The following is a 22,524-nucleotide window of genomic DNA, read 5'->3' as shown; positions in this document are numbered from 1 at the left end:
CCATGCCAAGGCATTTGCAGTAGGTAGACTAAATCTACTGAAGACACGTACAAAACTGCCGACTGAAATTCTTCTGTGTACGTCAATCCAGTAGGATTGACCGTTTGGATGAATTAATTTATGTATTTATTTTAAACCAAAGTTGTGTATTTAGATAGATAGGGGAGACCGGAGATAGTTGTAACATTTTTGACATTTCTGTCTGTAAATTGGAGCTCTTTTAAGGTAGTGGATTCAAAATGTAATGCAAAGTATTTACATGTCTCTGCTATTAAATAGTGCAGCTATTTTCTCTGCAGCACAATTACCCATTGCATGGTATGGTCTCAAACACAAGAGTGAAATGTTACAATTAACACCATAGTCTGGGTTAGTTGTAACATATCCTGGGGTGAAATGTAACACAATGAAATAAGGGTACTAACAAAACATTAACATGTAATCTTTGTTTATTCAACACATGAATGCACTTAGAGCCATTTATGTAGCTATGTGTGTGTGTGACAGAATGCAGAAATCTAGCTTTTGAACATATTCCAACCCCCCAAAAAAGACAAATTATGGAATTTTCTGCAACTGAATATTTCATTAATTTTGGTTGGTCTTCCTTGAGTTTGGCCTCATTGGCTCAGTGGGCATTATAACCTACAACTCTTGCACCAATTTTGAACATAACAATGAAGCTGAAAAAATGTAGTTGTTCACCAGCATCGCAATTCCATTACGTTTTATCATGGCTTTCCTTAGTGTGGTGCAAAGTGCTTCAGAAAGATGAGGAAATCTGTTTCTTGCACCCACCCTGATTTATTTCCACTACCAATACTTCCTACTGGTCCATCTCTGACACAGTGGTCTGCATAATATATGTGTGGGAACACAAACAGTGGAAGAATTGTGTTGCCAATGGCATTAACCGCATATACAAAAGCGACCAGTGAACCTCTCTGCTGATGTCGTTGCCCCAACTTGTTTAATATAAGTTAAAGTAATAGTGTGGTAAGTTGTAACATCTGCATTATTGTTACAACTAACCCAGACTGTTGCTGTTACAACTGACCCAGACTCCTATAGCCATGAACAAGCTAACATTACAGCCAACGGCTAAAACATTAGCACTAAAGACCTACACAGAATATATCCCCATAGGCATACAAATAACACAATTTAAGTTTGATGAGTTTAACTGCAAAGCAGATAATGCTATTAGAAATTGAAATAAAGTAGAAAAACTTACTTTTTGGCATACAAATTACTTTTTTTCGTGTTAAATTGGCTGTGTTTGACAAAATGTGCTGGTTTTTCACATGTGATAGCAGAACTGAATTGGGCATGCACAGGATGAGTCACATCATTTGAAACTTAGCCCTGATTGGAGAAATTGGAAGTGTTACAACTGACCCACGTTACAACTATCCCCGGTCTCCCCTACTGCAAAACTGGTGCACCTTTCCCTTAGCCTAAACGTGACAAACCAGAGTCATTATATAAAGTATAATTGATGGTTTGGAGGAGAATAATAATTTACGGTGTTATGAATTGAATAAAGCACGAAGTAGATTTACAGTGTAAGCCCAACGCAGCTAAATAGCCTGGTAATACTATAATGATCCATCATAACATTTTGGAATAGGACAAAATTTGTCAAATGAGACAAAAGGTAATTACATGTTAATGCTCATCTGGAATGATTCATTAGGGGTCAGTGTGTGGGCTCACAAACATGAGGAACTAAAATAAGCTATTATTACGATGTAGAATTTAATTATGCTGGCTAGATATTAATTTTATTCAGTTCCCTGATTTGTTCTTATCTTTTCGCTCAGTAATTATACCAAAGTGCCAATTTTCAATATGCTTCACAATTATGTACTTTGGCATGCCCACATTGCAGTACAGTGTCTTAAAAGTTATTCAAGAATTTTATTTATTTATTTTTCTCAAAAGAAAATCATTAAAGGCATTCATTGGAAATAGTCCAATTCAAACTGTGATGCCAATTTCAAAGTTTAAAACAGGCAGAACAGATAAAATATGCTGCATATATATATATATATATATATATATATATATATATATATATATATATATATATATATATATATATATATATATATATATATAGGACTGTGTAATTTGATCAGCCAGTATCTTTCCTGTACTTCAACATCATATCTTAGTACTCAGAAATGGCTCTTATCTGTTTTGACTCATTATTGATAAATAATGTTTTATGAAAAATATTGGCCAAGTTTATTAATCTCCCACCCACCAGGACTACTGATGGGATACACACTCCGACTTGCATCTTAGTTTAATGAAGGATTGTTGAACTGCTGAAAGACTGTGAACAGAGCCACCGTGATTAATGACTCAGAACCTAATTGTACCAAAGAAAATTTCAAAATGTTAGGATGTTACTTAGTGAGTTAAAAAATGTTTATTAAAACCCTGAAACGCAACCTCATGTAAATCCTTCTTTTCATCTTTAAATAAATCAGGCAACCTTCTTCATTAGTCCCACATTACTTTAATTTATGAAGTACCTCTTAAGCAGATGCATTTCAGCCAGTTTATGTAAGCTTTCGTGCCCTCGTGGTCCACCAAAATGAATTGTTCACATTATGAAAATTACAATCACCAGAATGATCACAAATGCATATATATTAAAATCTTGGTGCCATTAGTGTTGAAAATATTATGCCAGTGCAGGCAAGGGGTTTGAAGTATTTTCACATTTCCAACAACCTAGCACTTTTAAGTTAAATTCAGTTCTATTTATATAGCACTAAATAACAATAACTGTCACCTCAAACCACTTTATACTGTAGGGTTAAGACCCTATAATATTAGAGAGAAACCCCAACAATCAGAGGACACACTATGAGCATGTACTTGGCGACAGTGGGAAAGGAAAAAATCTCTTTTAATGGGAAGAAACATCTTGCAGAACCAGGCTCAGGGAGGGACAGCCATCTGCCATGAGAGACAGTGAGGGGAAACTTAAGGGAGCAGAGCAGATAAGACAAGACACACATGGGAGAGGACCAGAGTTTAATTCATTTACTAATGATTTAATGTAATAGGGACATATGTGCAGAGTGCAAAACAGGTAAGTAAAGAAGAAACATTCAGTTTTGTTTGGTTCAAAACTGAGTGCATAGTTTGCTCATTTACAGACTGTACACTGGGTTTAGTGTCCTGATTAACAAAGACACATTTCACAAGTGTTGATGTGCCATTGTTTTCCCCCAGCATATACCAAGAGATCCTACAGAGTGACTGATGCCTCCAGTTACAGAGGGTGGGCCCTGAGGCTGCAGGCAAATGGTGGAGGTGTTAAGGAGTAATTTGCATTTTTATAGATTTGTTTTATCCTGAATGAGGGAAATGCTCTGAACTGAAAAACTACAAAAAAAGAAACAAAGTGTTGATGTCTGTTTTTGGTTGTGTTGTTTCAATTATTTCTCCCACCCCTCTGATTGTCTGTTTCAGTCTAATTTTTTTTACCTCTTTCCTCAGTCCTTAATCTGCCTGTTTGGCTGCCCGAGTTCTTCACCACTGTGTTATTTTTTTAGACTTTACTCTTCATAAGTTTAATGTTTTCATGGTAACTCAAGAGTTTTAAACAGCTTTCTATTAAAACTCACCTTTGTTTTTGCTATAGCTGCTTGTCTGCCTCTAATGTGTTTGCAATTGGGTCGTCATTTGTGATGAACCTTAAACCTTAACATAAATCAGTACCAAGGATTTTAAAAGCCGTGTTCAGTGAAAAAGACATATCAAAGCTTAATGTCCACCGTTTTCTTTTTCTTTTCGTCTCGTATTCATCTGTGGATCAATAATGCATATTTCAGACAGTTTCTCAAAGCTTGCTTTGTTCTCTTTCAGCAACAATGGAAGATATTATGCTGTGGTGTTTTCACATGGAACATTTGAAAAGCTTTGATCAAAGGAAGTGTGTCCAGTGGTTGCTTGCAGTGCAATCGTTTAAGGACCTGTCAGTTAGTTTGATAGTGTGAACACTCATTGTACCACTGTCTGTCTGTCTGTCTGACTAACTGACTGACTGAGGAGTGTATGGAGCCTATACCAGCTGCCATTAGAGTGAGATGCAGGGTACACCATTATAGGTTTCCAGGATTAATAACACAGAGAGACAGACAACTATTCACCTTCACATTCAACATAAGGGCAATTTAGAATCACCAGTTAACCTAACCCCACTAAATGTAGGTCTTCGGACTGTAGGAGAAACCCGGAGCAATTATAGCAGTCCTCGCTATAATTGCAGTGACAGTTTTACTGATGTGGTTGGATTTTTACCAAAACTATAGCCTATTATTTATAATAACGGCTGGTATTCAGAGACCAATCAGATTGGTATCCTGAGGTCAGATTTGTACATTGATTGATTTAATGATGAGCTATTCAGTAATGACTACAATTAACCTGTAGTTAAAGATAGTGTTTAAAGGTAAAAGGTCTTGCTTTGAACGTTACACTTGATCTCCCCTAAAACGGCTGCAGTCCTCTGAGACATGTAAATGACCCCGGTAACTAGGTATGTGACTCATGACAAAAGATGCTGTAGGTAGGAGTGCTGTATGGTTTAAGGTTCAGCATTTTAAACATAAAATATACTAGTAAAGCTAAAATATTCTAATCCATGATTAAAAATAAAATCTATCTAACCCTCTCTGGCTCAAATTAAACTTTTTGTTGCTAATGCACAACCAAGTCCTGCAGTGGTACTTCTGAGTAAAAAAAACTCATAAAATATGTATGTGGGAGAGGGTTAAAGAAATACAGTGTAAACACTAAAATGAAATGCATTTATGTGTCCAGTGCTGTTGTGAATGGATATATTTAGTTTGATGCTTTTGTTCCTCTGGACTTTTTCACAGCTACATTGCATTTACACATCATTACGTGAAATTGACAGCCAACAATGCATAATGTAAAAGTACACAGCAGACAGCATCACCAGGCAGAACAAAATTACTGCTGCATTTATCACTTCTAATCACTTCAATTTCCTTCAATTTGCCTGATAACATTCTAGTCACACTCTGCTGAAGCTTTAAAGCTACTACCACCCACTGCTCTGACTGCTTTGACTGCTCTGCAGCTGTCCATCCACAGAAATAGGAACACTGAAGACTCCTAAACAGATACTGTGAAATATTCATGGCTTTGTATCAGCATTGCCGCTACGTGCAATGCATAACTCTGCTACTGTTGCTAAGATGAATTCATGCCTTTCACTCACCAGCAGTGAGTTCTTATCCAGGCTCTTCGAGATCAGGACCGGCAGTTCAGCTTTCTCTCTTTTATCTTTAGTCACAACTTTTTTTGTTTATTGCATCACACTGTCTGGTTGATTCTCAGTTTCGAGCTCTGCAAGACTTGTGGGATTGACTGAGGCTGGGGTACCAACTGGAGATATAGGGGCATGCTTGTTGCACAAACACAAACCCATTTTCAAACTCACACTTCTCATTAAGGTTGGTTAGGGACTCCAAAATCATCCTCAAAAATTCTCAGTTTCTCCTTTGTCATCTAAATTGTCTCTGATGAGGGGTATTTTTAAGTGCATCAGCTCTGGGTGAGTCTTTCTAAATCGTTATTGTAAGAGTTGTATTGCAAGAGTTTACCACAGCGAAGAGCAGAAAGACAAGCAGAGCACCTTCATCTTCACACTTGCCCAGCGATTTATCCTTGTTTTTTATTTTTCCATCTGTGATTGAGGGTCAGTAACTGAAATAATGATGACAGAAAAGAGAAAAAAGGGTAACACTAGCAAAACAGATAGACCACGAAAAAGGTTAAGACGATTCTAAATCTTTTAGTGCATTTAAAACACCGCAAACTGTAGATAAACAGACAATTTCATTTGCAAACACTTATTACCCCTATGTTATCCCCTATTATCCATAGTACTTTAATAAAAAGCCATATAAGTATAGCCACACAGGAACAATCTCACTTTTTCACCCTATAACATCTGAGGTTCTGATGCACAAATTTATTGCTTGTGATTGATTTTATTTTTATGTTTTTCCTCATATTTTTCTCTGAATCATGTCTTTTTTACAGTACATTTTACCCCATCAGATGGTTTCCAAGGGAACACTCCACAATTAAGTGGGGATGTGGATCAGTTCGACCTTCTACATAGCTATTCTCAGAACATAGCCTAGAGCTCACAGAATACACATAACATGAGCATGAGAATCTTAAATGATTTTCTAGCATTAGATTATTGGTTTGCAGGTGCAGGAAGCTACGCGTGAAGCTACCAGATAGCTTTGATTAAACTGACACTGAGCACCTGATGGATAAAGCATGCATGATTTTTTTTTTCCACACCTTGATAATTACTGATCATTCAATATTCTTAGATGACACTGCACACAGAAATGGTCTCACTATACAAGCACAAAACAATGTACTATGTAGCATTTTGCAGGAGGTAAAGTAAAAGTTACTTTAACTTAAAGAGTGCATGGTTACAATGTAGCCATTTACATTATCAGTCGTGTTTTCCGGATATGATTCGTTTGGTAGAAAGCATTGCAAAAAAAAACCCCATAGTGTTCTGAATTTATGAATCAAATAAAAAGTACATTTTCCTCTCAGCCACTCATCCACCTCTTCATAGATTACCTCTCTAATATAATATGAACCCATAAGACTTTGTTCCTCAACAAACAGTTGAGCTGAAAGCCTAAAGATGGTATCAATGTTAGCATCTCCTCTTTAGAAATTGAATCAGGAGTCACATCTGCTCCCACTCTGCTTTTACAGAAAGGCATGTTATCTACCTTAAAACAGGATAAACAGAGATGACATTCTCAACACAGAATGGAGAGCAAAGGTCAAAGGGAGTATGTCCTGAAATCCTTTTAGCAAATCTAGTGTGGCAAGTTGGGGCACACTGCATCTTAAGAAGAAGAAGCAGAAGAAAGGTAAATGTAGCTATAACACCCTGGACGGAACTCTGATGTTGAAAACAACATCAGAGTTGTATGCAGCATGGCTTAGCATATAAAACTCCTCCTTGTAAATTCTTTATTAGTTTTCTCTGAATTTACTCAAGGACAGGTATGTAGCTGGAACCAACCCTACATAGCATGTATTACACAATGTATACTCTATGTGGGGGCCAATTCCTCTATTTGGCTTAAAGGATCAAAGAACTTTAAATAGTCAACAAACCATATAAGCTTGCTTTGCCCCTTTTTATTGACTCTAGAATAATAAATTACAGCTATTCTCATATCATCCAGTTTTGACAAAATAAATAAATAAATAAACAATTTCACTCAGTACAACAAGATTTTTTTTTGGTCAGCGCTCTGAACACATTCTTATCTCTTAAATACTTTTTCACAGTGATACACTTGTGTTGATAAATGTTAACCAAAGGAGACAGAAGTTAAACTGAACTACAGTGCAGACTCATTTCTAGAGCACAACTCAAAATTGGTCAGACTGGTTGCTACAGATGCAATTTAAGGTAAGTTCAGAGTTGCACGCAAGGGCAAGTTGAAGCTTGTTACCAGTGATGGATGGGGGAAAAAAATGAAGAGGCAGCGGAGGAAGAGTAAGATAAAGAAAGGTGTTTTTTGTAGAGATTTTCTTCTACAAATGATAAACTATCCAAAAAGAAATGGCTCATTATTGCTGAAAGTATCTCATATTTTCCCACAGGGTATTATGTTTACTTTTTAAAATTATGTTATATGAAAAAAAAAGAAGTGAAATTGGTCTCTTTCATGAGTTATAGTGTGGGATATATAAATCCTACAAAATATACAATACATATAAAACCTAAACATTTGCTATATGTTTTATTCTGTTACAGTTAAATTTTTTTCTGAACTGCTAAAACACTTTTCTTGAAACCTTCCACTACTAATACAAAACAACGTTTTCAAACGGCATTATAAAAAAGCTCCGGCATTTCTCGCAAAGTCAAACACTCGCCTTAAAACCTTGTTCAAAGGCAACAATGGCAACAGATCATAAACAGGACAGTCACAATAAAAGCACAACTGAGCAGTCATTTCAAACTATATAAAGAAAAGATGAGTAGATGAAAAGAAGAATGTTCAAGGTATATAGCTGCAAGAGAAATGTTTGCTGTTTACAGTCCAGCAAGTGCATTTTGCATTGCATTATAGAAAAAAAAACATTAGTTAGTGGGTTTTAAATTTACTGTATATACATTAAAAAAACATAGTGGTTTGCATAGTTGCAGTGTATAGCCTACAATACACCGTGAATTGGACTGTCATTTGGCTTTATCGTGTCTTTGGGCTGGGTCAGGCCGCAGCACATACTCCCCTACACCAGCCAATGGGGACAGAACCGTCTGGTGTATCCAGCCTTGACACAGCTCCAAACCTAAGTCACCAATAGGAGATTTACTCTGGCGTAACCTTGTCATATCTCTTCCACTACCATACAAGAAAAACTCCCATATTAGGTTGAGGAAAGGGAGGTGGATGGTGCTCGGCAATAATTGCCCATAATTGTAACCATTCTGAACAACAATGCAAGACCCAAGAAGATGCTCTGTGTTATTGGGCCTCAGAGTCACATAATAGTGGGGAACCATATGATTTGCTTATGGCAGCACAGTGTCAAATTACCATGACTGAACAGGTATCCTACATCAAACATGTTCTATAATATCATTTTGTAAGTGCTACAGAAAGACGGCATTGTGCTGTAGAGTATAATATGTGCAATATTGACTTACACTGGACATACTGATGTGATTTCACTGAGCTTGACAGCCATATCTATACTTTGTCTGAATGTGCACTTACTTGCACATACTAAAAATGCAGCTCTTTGACCCGTTCTGAGTTCCACTCAAAGTGCATTTTCTTCATGTGCACCCTGTTGTGCTGGAGACAGAGTCGCTGGTGGAAAGGCTGACGGTGTTGAATCCTACAAAGTCTGGACTGCCTTCAGTAACTTGTTGCTATATTTCCTGCAGTTTTATGGAGCTGTTTTGAAACAGCTTGTCTGGTATAATGGCCTTTTGCTGCTGAGTGAATTTCCACCCTTGTGTGGCAATCTTGCAAGTCTATAGAAATAGATGTGCAGTTACAAAAATATTCATGCAGTACAGTATTAACTCTGATGACCTTGGTTACTAAAACTAAAACTGCATAAATTATACAGTGCTGATATAAACACAGTGACTGAAAACAGTGATGCTGTACCTGTTCTCTTGTCTTGATCTATGAATTTTGGTGGACACAAAGAATCTGCTCATGTTGGGTTGCACTCTTTGTCCTGTTCCTTATAGTCATTCCATGAACAAGACCATTGTCTGTTATAGTAGCTTGAATTACATGAGAAATCATTACTCTTTGTCTTGCTCTTCATCCTCCTAGGCTCCTTGAATTTCCTGTTGTACCCTGTCTATGACATGTATTCTGCCTCTCTGATAATTTCAGTCTATTGTAGATATGAAACCAATAACTTCAACAACCTGTGTGCTCTCTGAACTGGCTTATATTCGTTGTGTCACATCATTGGGAGCAAATGTGATCAATTTTAATTTAGGACATCTGTGCTTTATGTACCTTTTGCCATTTGCGCATCACAGTGTTAAATATTTGTAATGATAATGTTTTTAGAGTTTTGCAAAAATTAGTCACTGAGATCTGTAAATTGTGTTTATGGTAATGAGTCAGTCACTGAATGAGTTCAGGCCACTGAGCACTTGGGTCAGACAATGAGTTTTAGTGTTTCAGCAATTCAGAAAAATTCTGAATTCACCGTGTAACAACTTCTCAGTAGCTACATTATTCTGACAGGTTGTGTGAATGATCAGATGATAATTGTGGTTCCAGGCACAGATTAAACTGTTGATCTGTTGGTGAGGTTTTGCCAACAGAGTGAGAAATATTTCGAATTTAGTTTGAAAGCTGGATTTTGAGTTTAGAGATTAAAGCTTGCAAGGTTTGAAGAAATGTGTATTAACAGCTGGAATATTGACTTAAAAGTCACGACATGAAAGTACTCTATGGTTTCTAGAATTGATGTTCCGACTGCGCACATTTCTTTTTTACCATTCTATTTTATTTTAAGCGTATGTATATTATTCAAACAGTGCAAAAACAAACAAGGAATGTATTCTGAAACTATGGGAGATGCTCTGGCTTGATCCAGCATCTCTACTCAGCCTAACAGGCCTCATTTTGGACAACCGCATAGCGCAAAAGTAGATTTGAAGCTTTGTTTATGTGAAGATGTATGAGCTGATTGTATTTTTATATACTTTTTAAAAAATTCTCTTAATTCTTTCAGATAAGAAAAGGCTGAGAAAAGTATTTTTTTAATCATTTATTTGACCAGTGTCATAGTAGAGCAGCAGCCTATCTCAGCCTGATCCACTGCTGCCACTTTACAATCACCAAATAGTTTTCAGTTAATGTCTTTGCACCGTGAGAGCACCCTGAGAAAACCGATGATGCACAGCGGACCCCAGCCGACATGCAGATTTGAACCCAAACCTGCTCTCTTGCTGTGAGGTGACAGCGCTGCCACCACCACATTGCTTCCCGCCGCTTTGAAGGCTTAAAGGAAGGTTTTGGCAGTCATCTGATACACACTGATATTTTCTCAGTTCCGGGAAAGTGAAAAGCAGAAACTAGGCATTCCTTGAAAGTACAGTTACCAGTGGAGTGTGACATTAGATCATGTTTTTAATCCAGTGTTACAGAATGCGACACTGATTTTCACCCAAAATGCAAGAAAGTGATTAAAACACAGATGCACAGGAAGCGTAACCATGGGAACTATAAATACACAACCTAATTGCATGAATGACAGCTATACGCTGTGCACCTTACTGAAGTATTCACTCATAATTTGTGAATACATTTATTTACAGTGCAAATAATATAAAGATCTACTGAATGATGACTTCTTTCAAAAGTGTTGTTTGTGGTTTGCTGTTGCCATGGAGAAGAATATTTTGGAGAGAAGTCTTTGTAAAAAAGAGGGATAAATGACTTGGAGAAAAAAGAGATCATCTGACCCTTTCACTACTAAATGAGGGAGCAAAGAAAGAAAGTAAAAAAAGGAAGAAATCGTTATTGTATTATTTTTTCAAATATTTTTATTCCATTTATTTGTTTATTTATTTAGGTAAAAATTATAAATAAAAAAAAAAATCTTGAATGGCATATGGAGACATTCAGACACTGATCAATTTCTGACATATTTTTAAAATACTGCAGATCTCCCTGCTGCTGAGCTGAGCGCTACCATATTTTCTGTAAAATCAGTCTCTGTGCAGCTGTGTGAGCATTTCATCTGCCTCAATTTATCTTCAGCTCATCCTTTAATACTAAGTAACACCTAATGGCTCGAAGCAGTAAAGGATAATGGCTTTATGCTGGACTATCAATGAGTGTATGAGTGTGCTTAATATTCTGTGCTTTGTTGCATGTGTTTGTGTGCATGGTGTGATTCTTTTTTCTGTCCTCTGGGAAAGGGAATTTCAGTTTTGCTTCATTCAAAGCTGACAACAAGGCATTTGCATTTAATCTGACCCATGAAGAAAGGCAGATCTCTCTTTCTTATAAGGTATTATGTTGTACACTAGATGTCTGCTGGTTGTGATAGTGCATCTAAGTGCACCCTTAGCTGTGGCTGCATGCTCAGGCAAAGAGAGAAAAAAAGCACTCTCGCTGACTGCAGCTCTGACACCCTCTTTGTGGCTATGACTGTAGATGTGGGCTCATGGAGCTGTCCATGACTGCAGCTGTGCTCATGGTTGGCGCTTTATGATTATGACTGCGACATGCTGGTTTTTAATTGGTGTAAATGTAATACATGCAGCTACTGTGTGTTCAATCGTGATTATGGCAAGGGGATGTATTGAAGCTACTGTACGCCAATAACAACTTATCTGTATCAGCACAGAGTGGACCACAGCTGCAGAATCTGAACTGTCACCACAAATCCAGCCACCTCTTCATCATTCACAGCTGGAAGAGTGACAGCTAGGAGCCTATGTGGCGGTAATCAGCCTTTTAAAATGAGTAATGACTACTAAATGCATCACATAACAGAATCAGTTCCTACAGGGTTACCTGCTGTCTTAGCTTTAACTTGGAGTAGCACATAATGGAATCATTTCTCTAAACATTCCATCCTTTTCTCAAAAATCAAAACACAATATCCGGTTTTCAAATCACAGCCACAAAACCCAATCACTTCCTGGTATTGTCATTCAGCTCATTCTCCCCTGGCATGTAACATTTTAAAAAGATTAGCAGAAATGCGTATGAACAGTTTTGAGTGGCTGTGTTTAAGAAATGGCATCCATACTGTAGTTGTGTTTTAACACCTGCCTCCAATGGTTACCATTATGCAGGGTGGGTGAATGAGTGTGAAAAAGACTGAGAAAAAGAGACTGAGAACAAAGTATGTTGAAAGAGAAAGGTATAAAAAAGTAACAGGTCTGAAAGAAATTCTCTGTGATCTTTTGGATGGATTTTTTTACTAAGATCTCACATTGCTATCACTGCTCTTTTGTATTCTTTCTTTAGTCACTCTTTTGATGTTATTCACACTGTTTGTCAGAAACTACCAGCTGTGTTTTGAAGTCCTGCTGATACAAAACTTGCACAAAATGCAAGGAGTATCTTTATGATGACAAATAAGGAAAAGAATGTGTGCACACACATATAACCCGGTTTTGCTGAGTTGTTTACTGATTTTTTTTTTTATTTTTTTTTTTACATATTTCATTAATCTGCTTGTATAGCAAGAACATAAAATGTATCCATCTACGGTAGTTTTCTGTTATCCTGAAAGCATAGCAAAAGAGTGACGTCAAAACACAAAAGGGCCTAACAGCGCAGAGCATATAGTGTCCAATTAGCTTCAGAGCTGAAAAACAGACTGGGAGAGAGAGAGAGAGAGAGGGGGGGGGGGGGAGAGAGAGAAGGAGAGAGGGGGGGTCTGTGCGGACCTTATTAGCATCAAGCTCTTACTGCAGGTTCCCTGGAGAGTTGTGTTGTGATGTCTATGGGGCTAGTAGGAAAAGAAATGTTATGCTGGTCATGCATGGCTCACCTGTAAGCATAGACACCCTCACAGTAGATGTCTCACCAAGTGATGCTTAGTAAAAGAGCAGCACCCTTTGGCAGGCATGATTGATTGAAATCAATAAGCACACTTAGCGCTGGAGTCCAGTCTGTTCTCATTCACACAACAGAGCATTGTAAGTTTTTTTCAGATTCATCATCTCTTAGAGTGTTCTCATTATGATTTTAGCATCTAGCCCCACACTTCCCCCTGCTGGTGCACTGCGGGGAGGCACTCTATCCAGATGAGGCAGTCTTTTCTAAAGCACTAACTCCCTATCTCTGAAACAAATTCTCACCATCCTAAGGCAATTTCATCTCATTTTTCCCCCCACAAAAACTCAAACAGCTTACACGGTTAGACACAATTAGCAAATCTCATTTGCAAGGCTCTAATTATATTCTCTCTTACTAAAACACATTTTTCACAGCAATTTACTTCTGATACATAATGCTAAGCAGAAGTTAATCAGCTACAGCACAGATGTCATTCCTTAAGGACAGCAATTCAGAATTGTTTGCAATTGTTACTAATGATCTAATTTAACAAACACACTGCATGCCAGTTCAGAGTGCACAGCCAACAAGGGTTAGCCGAAGGTTAAGACCAACAGTGGAGGAAAACAAGAAAGATGAGGAACAACAAGAGTAGCTGACAATGATTCGCAGAGCTGAATTTGTATTTTAGAGCTTTTCACTGCAATTTGACATATGAGGCCTAAGGAGATGTCAGTGGTAGTGCACTGCATTGGTTTTAGTACAAGTGCAGAGCATCATTAGGCTGTAAAAACAAGCAAATCTATTAGATAGATAGCAAAAACTTCAGGAGTGGCCACCAAAGGACCTGAAAGACCACTGCAGGGGTGACAACCCCCAAAATCTGCTGGCCCCTCCAGCACCTTCAGAATCATTAAAGCGATGGACGGGACTTCCAGTCGATCAATCAATTAAAAGAGATTATCATGGATTTTAAAATCTTATTTTGTTTAAATACATACATATTTTCTGTGATAGAGGTAGGTGTATCAGTGTTAAGGTTTATAAACAAGAAATGAATGGAAATACAGTCAGTTTAGAACAAGGTGCAAGCCACTGGTTACACTCGGAAACAAGATAAGTCCTCATCTAAAACAATTCATAAAAAAAATAGCTCATGATCTGAAACATTCCACACTATTTTTAAAACATGGTGGATGTAATGTTATGACACGTAAGGCTGCCAGTATAACAGGGGCACTCGTGTTTATTTATGATGTGAGCACTAATAGAAGTTACAGGATGAAATATGATGTGCACAGGGCTATACGCTCTCTTCAATTAAATTAACGCTGAAAGCTTGCACTTTAACCATATGCTGATTGTCTCATTTAAAATCCTCTGTGGGGGTGTATGAGCCAAAACTCCAAAAACTGTCTTTCTGCAACATATACAGAGCATATCTGTATATGTCATACTGTGATTTACTCATTAAGGTGCCTGCCTTTCTCATTTTATATGTGAATCTGACCAAAGGACTGTAAATTACTGTATGTGTAATTATATGTCTGCATATAAAGCATTAATGGATCTCTACTGTATGCTTTCTTCTATTTCTTTTTGTTATGTGAAAGATGGGAGCTGGACACAGTTGACAACCCGGACTCAGCAGATTAGACCATCATCGTCTTGAATGTGAATCTTGAAACTTCTTGTGTTTACTGCTGTTGTGTTATAATGTCCCAGACACTGTGTTTTCAGGTGGGTTTTTTTGTTTTTGATTTTGCTTTTTTAAAATAGTGTATAGAGTGTTATTATTTTGGATTTTGTCCAGAAAAAAAAATCAGAGGTTCCACAATAGTAAAACTGGGTAATTAGGCAACAAGATCATTAAAAATAGTTGAAAAATAAAGGCTTTTCCAAAAGTTGCACAACACTTTATTATAAGGGTTTCCATTTAAGAGTGGATGCCTTCCAGCTCTGCATCTGCTGCAGTGTTGTTTTCAAGAAAGGCTGGCGCGTGTAACTGCCTCACCGCCCCTCCCACAGACGCACACGAGTCTCCTTCCATTTCTCACTGAGCACACAAAGACATTAGGGCACGTGTTTCTTCACACCTTACACCCAAATGGCTACACAGACAGACAGAGATAAAGAAAGGGATCAAGAGTTCAGCCTTTTTTCTCTCACAAAAGTTAAGCTGATTAAAATAGGTGCTTGAATTTTAATTTACGTTGACAGATAAGCAAAAAAAAAAAAAAAAAAAAAAGCAACACACACACAAAACCTGTCACAACATTGACAGTAAAAAACACATGCAGACTTTGCAATCTGCATACATAATACAACTGTGCAAGCAGTTGTATTAATAAATAGCTAGAAATTGACCATTACTGATACTGTTTTAAATAGATTACTATCAGGCAGTTAAAAAAAATCTTCATGCAAAATTAAACCAGAAGGTGACCAAATGACCGTAGTTTGTTGAAGTGTGACTTCGCACCTTATCACCGTGGCGCATGGAAACACTTGGGGACGCGTCAAAACGCAATTTGGCACGGGTTTCCAGGGCCTGATAAAAAGACGGTTCCTGTCCGCTTCCCCACATCCTCACAACACTTTACGAAGAGTTGACCACCACAAGGAGCCATGGAGACCTGCGCAAACAAGAGTGGGCTATCGTCTGTTTCTAACGGAGGCAATTCGAGCCAGCAGTCCGAGTTGTGGAGGCCATGGTTTCGAAATGAGGATAACAATATCCGACACAAGGTAAGTTTTGCACTTTAAAGTTTGTATTTTTGAAATCCAAACACGCACTGCTTACTTGACAGAAAGACTAAAGAAATCTCTTTGTTTTAGAATCTTTCAAACCATGGAGACCTCAGTGGCGCGAAAGATCCGAAAACACCTCAAGTGATCCATCCAGTCAAGTAAGTGGAGCTTTATTAATTAAGGCATCGTTGAAAAAAAAAAGAGTAAAGTCTACATATATAAAAACATCAATTGCTTTTTGTTCTAAGGTTGTACTGGCCAAAATCGAGATGCTTTGATTATCTGTACCGGGACGCAGAAATACTCCTTCGCAACTATCCGGTGCAAGCAGCAATCTGCACCTACGAAGACTCCAGCAGCGACGAAGACAACGATGATGACGAGGAGGAGGTTGAAAAGGAGCGGAACTAAATGTCTTCGTGAACTTTGAAGAATGTTGCATGCTGTCATATTGGACTATATTTATATATATATATATATATATATCTTTTAATTTATTCCTGTAATTATATGTAAATAGTTCAAATACCAGTTACCAAGCTTAAGTTATTCCTTTCACATTTCTACCTCCTTTGTATTTTATAATAAAATGCAGGAAATAAATTTCGTTATCTGGGATTTATTTGCTTTTTAAATAATCACTGCACACTCACACACAAATTAAGCATTCAGCGCTGCATTGATTGACTGAAGTGTTCAAGGGAAAAGGAGAACTTCTCCAGTAGACTGTGACATTTTCCATTTGAAAGATATCAGGTTGATTTTATGCAAGTGCAGAACGTGTTTGGGCCTTTCTTACTTACTGTATTTATTTCTGGCACTGAAACATCTAAAACCTCACATGAATATAGCCTGCAAGTCACTCCAAATATATGCAGATTCCTTAATTAGACGTTGTAGCAGAGCTTTTTTCCCCCATATTTGCATTCACTTTACTGGCTATAACCGCTTTCTTTCCGCTGAACATCCCTTTTCCCACGGATAAGTGCAGGGTGTTAAACGCACCATTTCCTGTGCAGTGTCGCGTGAAGCGCGGAAACTGTGGGACAGGTGGAGGGCGCAAACCCCTGTCACCAGAGACCATAAAGTTTGGCTGAGACAAACGGAGGTGAAACATTTTAGAAGAAGAAAATGTACTGATAACATTATCAGAGAATCTGTATTTTATGTGGGCCATCAAAGGACTTCTACCAACTTGTGCGCTGAAGTGCATCAGACCTAACCCATAAAGTCACACGTTCTCCTTTGGATGACACCGCATATTTGGGGAGCAAGCATGAAGCAGGAGGTCGAATCTGGCAGGCACGAGGCGAGGAAACAAAAAAGTGTTAACATTAGGTTTGCATTTTTTTTAAATTAGGCTCTTAGTTTGACTCAGTCAAGCAGGATTTGGGGTGAAAGTGGAAGGTGCTAACAGGCTTATGTGATAACAAACCTTGCAATAGAGAACCACTGTGTTTCATCTGCTCAATGTTTCCCAACCTCTATCCTTATGGACCCCTACTTTACAACAAAAGCATTCATGGACTAGTTGTATTTTCTTAGCTAGAGCTAACCCCTATGATCTTGATTGTTTAAACTGTTCAAAACCAACTAGTGACTGAATTTGTTTGACTGAATGTATGTTCCAGTTCTTATGCTTGTGCCTATGCTTGCTTTAAAATCATAGCAAGTGTAGGCACAGAAACAACACTGATGCAGAGTGTGTTAACAAGAGCTAGATTAACTCATTGCAAACCTTTACTGGTCCATTATTCCGCCTGCTATTGGTGCATTATTGGTGCCCATATAATGCACTAGGGGTGGGGGAAAAATCGATACTGTGTAGTATCGTGATATTTTGTTTGCTAATAATGTATCGATACAGGGACAGCAGAAATCGATATTTTGTTACAAAAAAGGTTTTTGTGCTCTGACTTCAGAGCATGTTGATCCCTATTCTGAGCAAGAATCCTGACATTCCTTCACTGTCCAAATGTGTTTAACTTTTTTTTTGGCAGCAATAAACATGACAGTTTACTTATTTTAATTTAAGACATGTTTTATTTTAATTAAGTTTAAAACTTTTTTATTTAATGTAAAATTATATTTTGTTTTAATTTACTTTCAAATTCTTCAGTTGCTGAAGGGGCTGCATAGTTTTCATAAATTTCATAGTTCAGAATAGCTATAATTGTACCAGATGGTTGCGTTCAGTTAAGTTGGACTAGACTGTAATGCAAACCGTTCAGTTTGTCAACAATAAAACTGAAATGAGAGAAAGACTGAGTGCGAGACTTTGATATTAGATAAAATGAATATTGATAAAGTTTACCTTTATGTACAGAATCTGAATATTGCAAAATATTTTAAAAAATTGCAATAATATCGTATCGTGCGTTAAGTATTGTGATAATATCGTATCGTGGGATGTATGGTGATTCCCACCTCTATAATGCACCATCATTCTATACATATGGCAATAGTATCTTGTGTTTTTTTCTGGTTATATAACATATATCACCCAGTAAACCAACATGAATTAATAGCGATCTAAGGATAAAAGCCTGTGAACTTAGAGCCATATCAATTGCCTGTTTAGAGAGTGACATCTCAATCTTTCTTCTAAAATTCCTCTGATGATGTTTATAATAACAAGATGTCCTTACTGGAATGCAGAAGTGAATGAGTTTATTATTTTATTATTTTATAAGTTATGGTATCAGGTTGTGACTGCTGCTTGTAATCGTAGTAAATCCTAACAGAGTCTTGGGTTTTGGACCACAAAACATATGACATGTCCAAATAGTTACATCAGCCAGCAATCATGCGATATAGCAATTAAAGTGACACTTGTCATGTTAAAGTTCTGTTTCATGAGCTTGCTCTACTTTGGATATGATGCAAGTACTATGAGTAGTCTAGTATGGGTTGCTAAAACCTCAACAACATATCTGCACATTTGAACTGTTGAACTTTTCAAGTCACACCAGTGTTGACCTTTTAAACCGTGCCATGGGAACTTTTTAGATCATTTGTAGGTGTTCTGAAGAGTGCAAAGTTTGCACGCCTTTGTGGTGAGACAAATTTTGGGCTCTTAACTGCACTAGGGGCGATGCATCACCCCAGCACATGTGACATATCATAGACAGACTTCAACGTAGGAATGTTTAATAATTGGCAAAATACTTGTTCGCTGATACTTTAATACTAGTACGGGCCTCTGATTAATTAAGGTAACAAAGAAAAAAACTATGGTGTTGTGGGTTCAATAAACCATCACAAAAGGTAAAATAATGACTTTCTAGAGCAAGTGATCACAATCTGAGTCCTGAGCATCAAAATTCATTTTAATGTCTAAATATTCAACTGAGATCATAGATTTTGATGAATTACTGAAGTAATTGTCTGCAACTGTAGGAGCTTTGGGACTTTCCCAGGCATGCGTGGGTGTTAAAGCTACTGGAGTGTCACTTACTTTGGTGTGAAATCTGCTCACGTCCAGGAATAAACATAAAACAAGGGAAAGATGTGTGTCCTCGTGAAATTATAGCCAGCTGAATGTTTGGATAATGCAGCTGCAAATATGATAATAAAAAGTAAACTGTTATTTACCATTGAGATTTTGAATGCTGAACATTGCCCAAAACCTAACTCGGCTTTGTAAAGTTTGTTTTATCAGACACATGCTGCTTTTGCATGTGCTGGTGTGAACTTGAGTGTAAAGAATAAGACAGTAATATTCAGCCTCAAGTAGCCACATGTCACAACTGTCATGCACCTTGGTTACAAACAGATGCAACCAGTAACCATGAAACGCATAAATATGGAGCGATGGATATCACTTTTACCCCCAGTGCAGTGGAGATTATAGTTATATTCACAAATCAGTTTATGTTTGTGTTATATGAAGTCACAAGTTGGTGCTAATCAATCTTCAGTATTCATTACTGTTCAAATATCAATGTATAAATATCAATGGATAATAATTTTGGGAATTTCTAATGGTATATTGTTGTTTGTATTAGTTCATCTGGTGAGCTTAAGCGGAGGCATGCCCCTGTGAACTCTTGACTGCACTGGTGGTGTGATTGTAGACACCTAATGAGGTGATGAAGTGTGACACAGCCAAGTTGGGACTGATCTTAATCAACCAGCTTCCCACAGGCACACCTTTGTTGGGCTGTGTGAACAGAGGGGTTGCAGTTAGAGATGCATTTTGGTCATTTTGGTTCGTATCTGTTGTTTCGATGGTTCTCTTGTTTGTTCTGTTGCTCGAAGACAGTTGAGCCAGTTATACAAAAAGGGAGCTGTGTGCTCCTGAATATGCACAAGATTGTCTTTGGCCGATTTGTAGACAAGAAGCACCAATGGTGTGGAATAGAAAATGGGATGTATATGAATTAAGGTATGAATTTCACATGGTAAATTCTAGCATAGTTTTTCTTCTCAATGTTTAAGTTGGAGAATGTTAGGTAGGGATGATGTATATGTTTTAGATAAAGAAATTGTTCAAACACATATCCAAAAACTCTGGCTCAGTTTCTCAAAATTTTTAAAGCACAATCTGAAAGTGTTGAATGCTCAAACCTTCACACATCTCTGTCATTTTTATGTTTATCATTTTTTTATGTTTCTGTAATGGTTAATCCACAAGTATGGACACGCTCTTTAATGAAAATGATATTTTCAATGCTAAAATATAATTATTATTGTTATGCTCAAATTTCAGCTTTACCGTTTTACAAAAAAGCAGAAAATAGTAAAGCATAACATTATGTTTTGATTAAAATGCCAGATTACTGTTCTATCTATCTATCTATCTATCTATCTATCTATCTATCTATCTATCTATCTATCTATCTATCTATCTATCTATCTATCTATCTATCCATCCATCCATCCATCCATCCATCCATCCATCCATCCAAAGATTTACTTGTTTTACATCTAAAAAATGTAGCAAAAGTCAATAATTATATCTGTGTAATATAAACACATTAGGAAACAGTACAGTAAGTGCATATATACAGAACTACAACAAAATAAATATTTAATACTGTCATATGATGTGTAGTAGTATGCTTAATCAACCCCCCCCACACACACACACACAAATGCTAATTGCCTTTCACTGCCTTCCTCTTCCTCTTCCTCTGTGTTCTTGCTGGTACATCTTCTTGTCTCACACTTGTATAAGTCACTTGAGGCCTCTTTTATGCTCTGATACATGATTAAATTGTTCTTCCAAATATGTTTGAACAGGTGCAACATGAATGAGACTAATTGGTAGTCATGTTATTGCATTTTGAAGGGCCAGTGTTTGGAGGTGAACAAAGTTTGTGAAATGATGCAATTTGTGTTCAGGATATCTTAGTGAGACCAATGGAACTGTGCTTGAAGTCGTGTTTATTTGATGGGATTTTCAATATCATCACCCAGATGATACACAAAGAAGCTTTTAGCTGCTTGCTGATTCTTAATGTGTCACCTCAGCAGGTAGCTGTGAATGTCTGATTTGAGAGCAGATGTCACCCTGATGCAACCCTCTAATGGTTTGTGTCCCCTCCTGGGATCAAACCAGGGAGCTTTCCTGTGCTAGGCAAATTGTAAACCACTACACTATAGAGAAACTTTTTCAGGCTACACACAACCTTTAGAGAATTGCGTTTCATTATTTGTTTGCATAAAATTGGTAAAAACTCTAATGAACATTTCACTTCATTTTTAGGGGACTGAATGCAATGCAACCCTTAATAATGTAGATAGGCTGCATATATCCTAATGGAGTTTTCAATCTAGTTGGGGCGATCATGGCTCAAGAGTTGGCAGTTTGTCTTGTAATTGAAAGCCCCGGCTCGGACAGTCTCGGTCGTTGTGTCCTTGGGCGAGACACTTCACCTACCGTCTACTGGTGATGGCCAGAGGGGCCGATGGTGTGATATGGCAGCCTCGCTTCTGTCAGTCTGCAGGGCAGCTGTAGCTACAACTGTAGCATGCCTCCACCAGTGTGTGAATGTGAGTGTGAATAAACAGTGGAACTATAAAGTGCTTTGAGGGTCTCGAAAAGCGCTATATAAATGCAATGCATTTAGAAAGTTACAAAGCTCAATGTGGTTTTTTGACCAACAGATGGGGCAAGAGAGCCAAAAGTGATTCTTCCACTGGTTTGCAGCACTGCAGTGTAATAGTTCAGTACATCCGCCAGGGGGCTGTGTTGTACTTGAGAAGTAACCAGTGAATTTCAGTTATGATGGAGTAAAATTCAAACTCTATATGTATATAAAAACAGAGTTTTACAGAACGTCCCTCCTGTGATGTTTCTTTGTACATCACTGTACAGATGAATGCATAGGAAAATACTTAACATGTCATTTATGATGCAGAATCTGCACCTATTAAGAAATGTAATGATATAAATTGTTTATACACTGGAATAGATCATTATATCATTAGGGTTTGATTCTGGAAGTTTAATTTCTGGAAATACTGAATATCTTCTATTTTCTGCTGCTGAGATAAAATGTATGGATACATTGTCAGGGGTTTCTGCTTTAGCCGGCAAATGTAAATAACTGATCTCTACTCACAGTGGACTAAAAAAAATAAATTTCTATAACTTCTATAAGTGAAGTAATAATAAACTAATAACAGCAGTTTTCCTTAAAAAATG

The 22,524-nt window shown here is 37.4% G+C and overlaps 1 protein-coding gene across 1 annotated transcript; it reads left to right on the top strand.

Annotated features, from left to right (window-relative positions):
• The first annotated feature begins 15,749 nt into the window (after positions 1–15,749).
• Positions 15,750–16,283, top strand: ripply2 (ripply transcriptional repressor 2). The gene is made up of 3 exons (XM_006792520.3): positions 15,750–15,869; positions 15,960–16,030; positions 16,121–16,283. The coding sequence occupies exons 1-3, from the start codon at positions 15,750–15,752 to the stop codon at positions 16,281–16,283; spliced, it is 354 nt and encodes a 117-aa protein (XP_006792583.1).
• The last annotated feature ends 6,241 nt before the right edge of the window (positions 16,284–22,524 follow it).

This window comes from Neolamprologus brichardi, chromosome 15, assembly GCF_056152115.1.
Source record: "Neolamprologus brichardi isolate AB-2024 chromosome 15, ASM5615211v1, whole genome shotgun sequence".
NCBI classification, from domain to species: Eukaryota; Metazoa; Chordata; class Actinopteri; order Cichliformes; family Cichlidae; genus Neolamprologus; species Neolamprologus brichardi.
This window is presented reverse-complemented; position numbering and strand designations above follow the sequence as displayed.

Excerpts from the sequence above, each read along its gene's own strand:
- ripply2 (XM_006792520.3), top strand. The coding sequence starts at position 15,750 with ATGGAGACCTGCGCAAACAAGAGTGGGCTATCGTCTGTTTCTAACGGA. Across the intron at positions 15,870-15,959 it reads ATAACAATATCCGACACAAG|AATCTTTCAAACCATGGAGA; the intron begins GTAAGTTTTGCA and ends TCTTTGTTTTAG. Across the intron at positions 16,031-16,120 it reads CAAGTGATCCATCCAGTCAA|GTTGTACTGGCCAAAATCGA; the intron begins GTAAGTGGAGCT and ends TTTTGTTCTAAG.